This window comes from Chaetodon auriga, chromosome 2, assembly GCF_051107435.1.
Source record: "Chaetodon auriga isolate fChaAug3 chromosome 2, fChaAug3.hap1, whole genome shotgun sequence".
NCBI lineage: Eukaryota > Metazoa > Chordata > Actinopteri > Chaetodontiformes > Chaetodontidae > Chaetodon > Chaetodon auriga.
In genome coordinates, this window is record NC_135075.1 from 11,020,839 (window position 1) to 11,031,515 (window position 10,677).

General features: G+C 41.9%; 1 protein-coding gene across 1 annotated transcript; it reads right to left on the minus strand.

The window, feature by feature from the left end:
* Positions 1 to 201: 201 nt before the first annotated feature.
* Positions 202 to 4,681, minus strand: myorg (myogenesis regulating glycosidase). Its single transcript, XM_076743383.1, has 2 exons — positions 4,302 to 4,681; positions 202 to 4,127 (listed from the first exon to the last, which is right to left on the minus strand). Exons 1-2 carry the CDS (start codon positions 4,562 to 4,564, stop codon positions 2,336 to 2,338), a joined length of 2,055 nt encoding a protein of 684 aa, XP_076599498.1. The 5' UTR covers positions 4,565 to 4,681; the 3' UTR covers positions 202 to 2,335.
* Positions 4,682 to 10,677: the final 5,996 nt, after the last annotated feature.

The following is a 10,677-nucleotide window of genomic DNA, read 5'->3' on the forward strand; positions in this document are numbered from 1 at the left end:
ATGTGTCTTTTCTTCTTCTGTGTTATTTGTAGGTGTGTGTAAAATGTAAAAGTCTGACATACACAGTATTGATCCCTCCTAGAGGATGTTAAATCAGTCTTCTGGTGATGGTAGTACCATGTGATGTTTATTTTCAAAACAAAGATTATTGAGTGTTCCATGCAAATTCAGCACAACAAAAACGCTAACAAACAGCTGAAGTCAAACTTGATTTCTTTTAATACATTCACAAAAAAATTACATTAAATATGCGCTCTTGCTGAAATTAGTGCTGCCCTTAAGTCACATGCAAATGTTGCCAATGTTCAGTCACAATAACTGGAGGCAAACAGCACACGCTGGGTCATAAGAGCCGAAAGCAAAGAAACGTTCAGTCTGAGATACAGCCTCGCAGTCCTGTCATAAAGCCAGACAGTCTGAGACAGAAATAGCCTCGGAGGTTGGCCTGGCCCAGATGCTGAGTGAGAACTGTTATAAATAGGTAGTGTTGTTATGATGAAACTATGTCAAAAGGCACACATAAATCCCACTGAGGTCCACCTGCAAGCCACATGTCAAAGCACACACACAGACAGCACAGAGCTGCATGATGAGTGACAGGTAGACAGCATTTACATGTTGCCAAATGTGAAAATTGCACCAATCCGCTGGACCATGAAAATCATGAGAAATGGTTTTTAGACAGCTGCAGCTACATAATGGAAAATTCTGTTTTGTGGCATTCTTTTTACACTCTGTTGACCATGGGATATCCCATAAAAGAGTTAACTACACCACACAGGGTTAAATTAGCAGTAATATTACATAAAAAAGAACAATATGTAACAATGTAACAGTAATAAATGTGTAGCATAACAGCAAATCACACATAGTATGTGTCAACATATGGCACATGAAGATATCACTGCGGTTGCAAAATATTCACAATCAACAAAACACAAGGTGAGAAAACACACTGTACCATTTAATTTGATCATTAAATGCTGCTAAATTCATTGCATCTATTGACTTCCACGCTGCATAACAATAAAGAAATAGCGTTTGAGAATTACAAACAACAGAGGCTTATTTTGGATGTGGAAGTCAATTACAGTATTAGCTGTTTAGCTGCATTTGGAGGTCAACAAAGCACAATAAAGACAATTAGCAGACACTTCGGAACACACAACAGCCAGAAAAAGCTGTTACCTGAGGAAGAGCATAAAATATTTAGTGCCTAATAAAAGGCATCTTCTTCTGGTCTAAGAGTAGTTACATGACACTGTTACACAAATGAGAGCACATGCTGTTTGTAATGATTAAACTTCAAGCATTCATCCTGGTAAGTGAAGCATAAAACCTGACTTCCTGAGAAGTATCTCGTACAGACGAGTAGAGGAGTCATTAGTGTCAAATGACAGTAGGATATCTCAGTCAAACTGAGATGGTTTTATTCGTTCTTGTTTTATTTTTAATCGATGCAGAAGTTTTTCCGTAGCCTACTATCTGCTTCATGACAAAAATGACACCCCTGCAACTGTCCTCCCATGATACAATCTGTTTGGCTTAAATTTAACTTCCAAGTGCTATGACACTCAAAAATTAACTTCATGGCACACAATGGCAATTATGCCTTACACAGTTCACAGTTTGCATATTCCCTTTTTGACAAATGTTTCACATATCTGACTTAGTGAGACTAACTACGAAGACTAAATAACACATTCTTCCTTGTAAAAATGAAAATCTGTATTCATATGCATTAAACTCACTTCAATACCAGCTGGGGTTTTGCAAAGCCTTATTTGGTCTGGTATGACCTAGTAGCTTATGGTGGCTAATGTTAGCTAGCTTTAAACAGATGTTGCTGTGTGACTGGCATTACTGAGTTAGTCTGTTGACATTATGCCTCTTCTCTGCTTGTGCAACTGTTGTGTTAGGTTTGCCATTTATCATTAACCCATGACTGTCACTTGTGGCCACAGTGGCTAACAGTCAGCAAAGATAACATAGTCTCTCTTTAAAAGGACACTACTTAACTCACTGTCCACTAAACCACAAAAAGATGCAAAAAGAAAGCTGATGACTTCATTAGCATAAGTGAAATAAAATATTCAGGTGAGGTTTTGAGCATTTCTGAGTGAAGTGGTTTCACAATTGTGTTATAACGCTGTGTTAAAATCGTAAATATTTTTAAAAAGTTATATTTTGTTATAGAAAAGTCTTTCCATAACAAACGATCTTTTCATGCGATGTCCCTCCTGTCAAGCATAAAAACGACATTTGTTAAGCTTGTCTTACAAGCAAATTGGAGCACAGGCTAATCAAGTCTGTTCAGCTTTATATTCCCTTCCAGCTACACCCAAACAAAGTAAGCAATTTCGTCCAGATCTACAGGATAGTCTGTGAGGTGCAGAGGCTCCTTGATATCAAATCTCTCCCCCTTGTAGCTTCTCCAACGGCCGGCGGGGAGGTAGATGTCACGCTCTTGCTTTCCAGGCTCTAAAACTGGGGCTACCATGAGGTCATCCCCAATCAAGAACTGGGAGTCGATTTTATAGGCTGTCTCATCACCTGTGGCAATCCACCACAGGGGCCGTATGATTGGATCCCCAGTGTCCAACACCTCACCAGCCAGCTCCAGGACCCGTGGTGCCACAATACTCTCATGGAGGGCTGTGTATTTCCGAGCAATTTCAACCACCTCGTTGTCGTATTCCCACGGCGGAATAGAAAACTGCATGGAGGGCATGAAGGCCGACAGCTCCAGCCAGCGGATATAGAGTTCTCGATCGGGTAACGCACGATTTCCATCTGTGCGGTTCAGATAGGCATTCCCTCCGATCATGTCTGGTAGAATGAACTGATAGCCAAGAATGCTGATGGTGAGCACTGTGGGGATAAGAGACTTGAGACCCAACTCATAGCCCCACACAGAGTCTCTGTCAATTGGTCTGAAGAAGCAGGATATGTTCTGGGACTGGTAGCCACTGCGCAGCTCAGCTCTATCATTATAAGGAATTGCCATTTCTGTGTAACGTCTTGTGAAAAAACTCGGGTCCCGAATGGGAGTTCTGGTACTAAATTTCCATGGTAAGTAGTTGGTCTCCCCTGCATCAAATTTGAAAGACGACACTCCATACCTGGAACGCAGTGAACGTAGCTGGGAGGAAAACCAATCACGAGCTTCTGGATTTGTGAAGTCCAAAATGCCACCGATGCCATTCCACCAGCGGACCAAGGCTGGCAGCCGGCCTGTAGGCTCTCGGACAAACAGCCCCCTCTCTACACAAGTGTGGAAGTTTTCTGAGTCATAGTTAACAAAAGGGTGAATCCAGAGTGACAACAGAAATCCATCTGATTTCAGCTTTTGGAACATGGCTGAGGCATTGGGGAACTTTGTCGGGTCAAACTCAAATTCTCCGTAGCGGCTGGTGTAGCGGTCATCTAGTTCCAGGTGGCTACAGTTAAAGTTATACTTGCGGATGTTGGCGGCATACTGCAAGACTTTCTCTTGGTCAATGTCAGTCTTATGTAGCGCCCAAGTTGACCATATAGGATGGCGAAACATGACTTTGGCAGGTACTTTGTTTGGTTTGTTGAAGTACCTGCGCACCATGTACTTGTGTATGGATGTTACATCCAAGCCTACGCACACTCTGTAGCTAAGTTCAGCACATGGTGCCTCTCCTGGGTTTGGCTTGAAAGGACTGTCATTGTATCGCGCCTGGAAGTACATGGTCTTCTCGGTGTCATTCCAGCCAAGGTGGAAGGGCACAGAATTATTTATCTTGATAGCCGTTGCATTGGATGAAAGCCAATAACTCTCCAAAATTCCACCAAATTCATTGCGGTTTGAGTAGATGTCACTTGTGACAAAGGGTTTGGGAGCATGTTGGCCAGAAATAGAAATAGGCCAGTGCTGAATTGCTGACACTGCGCCACCATACCAGTGTGCAAACTTGTATGTCATGGCATGCTCAACCGGAATGTCAGGAACCAGTTCCTCCCAGCGCACGCGGTAGCATTGTACCGTGTCCTTGGGTCGCACTGTCTCGATGAAGAAGTTCAGCTTTCTATCAGTGGTGCTTCCACAGCTCAGAATCTCTCCTTCTTTGGAGCATGAATCCAAATCCAGCGTACCTGACCTGCCAAGATTTAAATATAATTACATTTTCAAGCAATCTCTCTTAACACTCACCTCACATTTCTGCAGTCAAATAACTGGAATGACTTGTGTGTATTTACAATTTACATTATTTTTCTGAAATGTGTGTCATTACACAAACAGCAAATTTCAAAGACCGTAGAAAATTACCAACCTGAAATCCATTCTGAAAACAATAGACCCTCCCTGGTTGCGGATAATGTAGCCATCTTTATTCAGATCCAGCAGCTGAGTCTTAAGCAGCTCAGCTTTGCGTAGAGAGGCTATGTAATAACACCATGCAGTCACCGCAGCAATCACCAGCACCAGGCCAATTACTCCAGCTCCGACTAAGGGTCGAGTGTCCTTGTTGTGTTTCTGCTTGGGGATAACATCTGTAATTGTGCCTCCCGCTCCTCCTGGTACAACTTGGTACATGACTTGTGCTGTTCAGTGGGCAAATCTGGGAGTTGCTGATCTAAGGATCGTAAAAATGATTTCCAGGGATTCGTGTTTGTTTCACTCTGGCCCCGTTGTTATGTGTGTTTGTCCTCCCTGTCATGAGAGAGATAACAGGCTTTAAAAAGTCAGTGTACACGTCTTCCATACATCATTTGCTCCTCTCATATCAACACTCTTTTTTTCAAAAAAAATGTGTTCAAAATAAAATGACAAAATAAAATTACCACAAAAAGAGGCTTTGTATAGCACTTTCACCTTATTTTGCTCAACCGTTCTGGATGGTCGAGAAATATTGATTTTAAAATCACTGAACTATCAGAGACATCCAGGAAAAACGTCCCAGCCAGATCAGCAGACGAGATGTCAACCTGTTTCTCAGTCTATCTCGTTTCCTTGTCAGTTCAAAGCCTTCATTACATTTCTAGCATTGTCTTACATGATCTGCATTGCTGCACAAAGTGATTTCACAGCACTTAGAGGTATTACCCTGTCAGGATGTAAACTTTAAAGATGTGTCTGAGATTTAACAAAACAAATCTACTGCCAATTACCCATAAGAGGATAAAGTGGATGTTCCCAGCAGTAATTCTAACATATGAGTTCAACAGAAAGAAGACTCATTTGTATGTAAGAAAGCAGAGGAGCAGAAAAGGGGATTTTGGCCTTAGAGCTCCGCCAGTACTGGGAAGGAAAGGAGAGAATACTAAACTTTGTGCTCCATCGAGCCAGACCGACCCAAAGTGGAAGCAACCTGGTTCATTCTGGCCAAAAATCTGACATTCTGACAACCCTGGCAACATATTCAACAAAAACAGAAAGACATATGTTCATTTCTTTTGCACTTAGACCTAACTGTCCCTCCCCGCAGACATACAGCAAAAACTCTTATGGGTAATGAACTGGTTGATATTAGTTATTGTGACTTTAGCTAATCAGAATAGATTAGATTAAAGTGCACGGCCGACCGAGGGGAGTTCAGTCCTCTCCAGATTCCCTGTTTGCTGACTGGACCTAACTGCAATTGACCCTCATGGTCTGCCATGGCAGCAAGGGTCGATAATAAAAAATGCTTGCTATTAATTAGCAATCTAATTGACTAATTCTGTGTTCAACCACCCTTAGTATAGATTTCCCCCAACAACAGGAGTGATAACATAAGCCCATCATTAATTAACAGAGAACTAACTGTTGGTTCCTTGGAGATCCACTCAGGCTGCTGGACTCAGGAAGAGAAATTGACCCTGAAAGTCAGGGGAAGATTTACCGTGTATTAGGCCGATTCTATAAAAATGTATGGAAAAGTGCAAGGACTGATGTAAGAATTTACCCTGTTCCAATCTATGGTTTTATATTTATCATATCAAGCTGCAACTAACAATTATTTTCATTACTGATCAATATGGTGATTATTTTATTAATAAACTGAATAACTGTTGAATCTATAAAATGTAAGAAAATGTAAGATGTGTTCAAACTGCAAGTTTTGATCAACCAATAGCTAAAAACCAAAGATATCCAGTTTATTAGCAAATTAGAGCTGCAACTATCTATTTTTTTCATTATTGATTCAACTGCGGATTTCTTTCTCAATTAATCTTTTTGTCTATAAATCATCACAAAATAATGAAAAATGCCCATTTTCCAGAGGCCAAGATGATCTGTTTAAACAGCTTGTTTTATTCAACCAACCAAAACTCAAAGATGCTCAGTTTACTTTCATATGTGACAAAGAGAAGCATCAAATACAGACTGTTTCACAATTTCACTTGAAAACTGACTGAGGCAATTCATTTTCTGTGGATGGACCGACTGATTAGTCGATTAATCATTGCAGCTTGTGGAAATATTCACATGTAGAACCAGAGACAGAGGAAATAATCGATCTGTTTTCTCTTACACTAGCACCAGCACTAATACAATGACTTAATGTATATCTAACATGAAGATGCCCACTAATTATTAAAATCATTTGCAAGAGTACTTTCTGTGACTGATTCAGTAATCGACTAATCCTTTAAGCTCTGATCACATTTCCTTCAAACACATAGATTTTTAAAAATACAGTTCTTTAGTTTTTTTTCCCTCTCTCTGACCTAAACTCTGTAACTCAAACGTGTTTCTCATTGAAAGCGCGTGAACAGACAGAAAATGTTCAGACTGGGGCATTTCTTTGTTTATGGTGTGATCAGGGGGTCATATTTGCCATTTCAGCCGATTCACTATCTATTCTGACATGGAGAAAAATAAACACAGAAATGCTGACACGGCCAGAACTGAAGTCTGAGACGCGCGCGCGCGCGTGTGCGTGCGTAAAATGCGTGGAGCGCGTGTGTGTGCGTGTATGTGTGTGTCTGTGTGTGTGTGTAGCATTCTGATTATAGTTTTATACTCGGCTGATAAACTCGAACATATAACTTGTTTGCAGAGCCTTGACAGCAGTCATCAACAGAGACGATCTTCACTTTGGACGCGTCTATTTTTGTTTGACCGCTCAAGAGTTCAACTTTCTACGTGCCAATTCTTTTTCACGAAATAAAAACGTAGAATTCATACCAAACACTCGTTTATGAGCCAAAAGCCTAACAGTACAGAAAAGACAGCCTTCTATGCTACTGTACCAACAACTTCCACATCCAGTCAAGTCAGACGCAGAGAAAGCCGTTGTTGTCGTTTGTTGGTGGGTGGTGCAAGAAAGTTAACGGAGGGAAAACAACACGGAATCCGTGCGACTAAAGTGCCATTTACTATCATCCATGCTTCTCCTGTTTTCTTTTCATCTGTTCATTAAAATTAGTGTTTGCCTACCGATCAGTGGCAGCCCCCTCAGCAGCTCCAGGCACAACTTGTTTGCCACCGTTCACAGAGAAAGACCAAGAGGCATCAAGGCATGTTGTTGCGTATCCGTCTGGTCGACGCCCACCGCAGCATGGGAAATGCAGTCCAGGCGATGAAAACTGACCCCTCGATGTTCTCATTGTGCACAGACTGCAGACTCTTTTACATGATTTGAGCATATCCCACAAGTTGAAAAGCTTCACAGTACACGCTGGTTGTATAGTGAGAGGCAAATGTGCAAAAAAAAAAAAAACATGACAAAAAAAAGCCTAGAGCAAAGTCAGAAAACACACTTTGATATTTCTATGGGGACTTGAGGTCTATCTGTGCTATGCAATATGATGACTTTATTAGCACCGGTGGTGTGTTTTGTCTGTTATATGGTATCAATAGAAAGTAGCTGTAATAATCACCATGATAAGTCTGTAATACCCCTGAGTGAAGTTTCATTGTTTGCAGCACTGTTTCTGTTTCAGCACTCCAAGCATGCAATGAAGAATTCCTATATCACATGTAGATGATCATCTCTCTAATAGTAGGATGAAAATTTAATGTCACTGACAGATACACATTAGGACCACAGTGCCTCATTCAATGTGATCACTGCAAGCCCCATTATGGGAAAATGTTTGCTGCTTTTTGAACTGAATTCTAAGTGTCCCAGCTGTACGTGGGGAGATAATAGTGGTGTTAGTGCAGCCAGCAGTCGCATTATTCATTCTTACACCTTGTCTCACAGGGTTAATTAGTAGAGAATTAAACAATAGTGAAGTTAATGATCCCCCATTTTGCTGGGAAACCTCCAGGGCCCCCTCAAGGACCTCTCCAGGTCCCCAATCCCCACTTTGGAAGCCAGTGCTCTAATAGTCCTAACGAAGGCACTCAGACACAAACTCTGGGTGTATGATGTAGTGTCCTGCTTGGTAGGGCTTCACCACATGGAAGCAGCTGTAGCACCCGCTGTGGAGAGACCATCAGAACAAAAATTAGACCTCAGTGGTTATTATTTATGGCACACTAAGACAACTTTTCATCAACACAATACGTCTTCTTAAATGAAGTTCAATATGCACCTAGAATCCAGGCTGCCATTGGAACTAGACCTCCAGTTTTGTGTCCGCGAAAAGTGGAAAGCTGGGTTGCTGGTTCGGGGTCTTGTCCTAAGCTGAGCATCCGCATGTTGCCTGTGAAAAACACAACACAATACCAGGACGCAGTTATCCCTCAGTAATGTTCATCAACTTATCTGGTGTCTTCAGGGTTTAAAGGCCACAAGAAGAGGTCAGAGGTCGTTCTCTCACCTGAGCGGCTGTGCTGAGATTGGATAAACATTTCTCTGATGGTCCATTCTAATGCAAAGAAAATCAATCAGAATCAGTGTGTATTTAGAGTGATCTTTGGGCCATAGATTAAACTGACCAACCACTACCTTTCTGGGTTCCTCATAGCTGTGCGGAGTTTCAATCCAGGGCTCACGGGAGGCTCAGTCAGCTGCAGTCTCTGCAGTCCGTCAGCAGAGGGCAGAGCTCGCACCATGGATGGGTTGACAGGGGGCATGTGGTTTGGTTTGCCTGTGTCCACTGTGTTCGTATAGTTGTCAGGGCAATTCGTAACTGGACTGTGGAATGATAAATGGCTGACAGGGGGGAAGATAGGACGGCCAGGGTCCACGGGGGGCGAGAGGTGTGGAAGTGTGCAGTGTGACCTATAGTTGGACTGGAGACTCCGGGGAAACAGAAAGTCCTGGGAAAGAGGGACACACATAGGTTGGAATACAAGAAGAAGAAGAAGAAAATAAGGGGAAGAAGAAACTGGACAGCACTGTCACAGATTATCTCTCGTCCTCACTATCTACTAGATTGAACATCATTACTTGTACTGTGTACGGTATCTCACATTTTATATGGTCTCAATATGGCACATGTATTTTATATCTTTTGTACTTTTTCATTATTATTTTTTAAACCATTTGGACGTCTCACACATGACTTTCCTCTTTGTAATATTATCATAACACACTGAAAACTGTACAACTTCTAAAACCTGTAAATTTCTTTACATTAATGTCACCTCTCTTGTGCAGTCATTAGCTCGCTTATTTTTCTCTACAGTAGAGTGACTGTACTCTCCTCTTAGCTCTGTTTACTCCATGTCAGGATAAATAAATAGGCATGGAGGAAGTACTGAATAATAGATGGGACACAGCTTTCACCAAGCACAGGGAAATGTAAACAACCAGCCGCCAATTAGTGCAAGACACCTTAGTCTGGCTAGATGAAGAACAATAAAGAGAGTGCCAATAATAAGTGACCCAATTAGTCTTGTTTGACCTTAAACACACCACCTGGAAATGCAATGTTTTGCTACATTATTTTGGTAACATTATTTGCTAAATTACCTCGATGGAAGGCCTATCATTTACAGAAATTCATTCATTCTGGAGACTCATTTTCTCTCTCTCTCTATTTCTTTGCACAATCATAAATAATTGCATCGTCCTTTTAAACTCCTACAGTCCATATGGCTGTGCCTCTTACCGGCCTGGGCTGGGGGTTGTTCCGCCGGTGGGCAGAGGTGGGTCGAAGTTGTTCTCGTTTTACTCTGCCGGGAGAGGTAAACTGCTCTTTGTACATAGTGATGTAGAGCTGAGGAACCATCTTCACTTGTTCTCTTCTTTATTTTCCAGTGCTAACCTGCAGTCCTTCTGAAAGTCATGAGCATCCTTCTCCTCCCCTGTCACCTGTTGGCTCCTCCCCTTTTCTCATGCTTGTGTAACTGTTTTACTTCCACATTTTGTCTGCAAAATTGCCAAATATGTGTGTGTGTCTGTGTGTGCGTGTCTGTCTGTTTTGTGTTTAAAATTGTTGGTAGGCTGTGCATGCCACCTATATTGCTAGTACATATATCACTCTTTCTGTGTTTAATGCATCACAGCATAGTATTTACCTTATGCATGTGCTTTAATCCTGCTTGGATCCTATAGCCAAAGAACAAATAGATGGTAAAAATGTTGTATTCTACTTGTAGCTATTGTGATGAATGTGCTGTTGGAAGAAGAGACAGGTTAAGAGCATCCTTGCTGAACCAGAACAACTCTTTGTTGCTACCTGAGCACTCAGCCACTAATCCTCCTAAGCCCCAGGCCCCCTGCAGAGACACACATACCTGGGGTCACAGTCCATGACCCACTTCCCTCCCAGGGGCCCTCACAAACTAGCTAGCACAGATCTCAAACAGTAATGTTCCACTCCCAG

Bases quoted from the DNA above. Each gene is read 5' to 3' on its own strand.
- myorg (XM_076743383.1), bottom strand. From the start codon at position 4,564: ATGTACCAAGTTGTACCAGGAGGAGCGGGAGGCACAATTACAGATGTT. The intron at 4,128-4,301 runs GTTGGTAATTTT...AAATCTTGGCAG, and splicing joins GTTTTCAGAATGGATTTCAG to GTCAGGTACGCTGGATTTGG.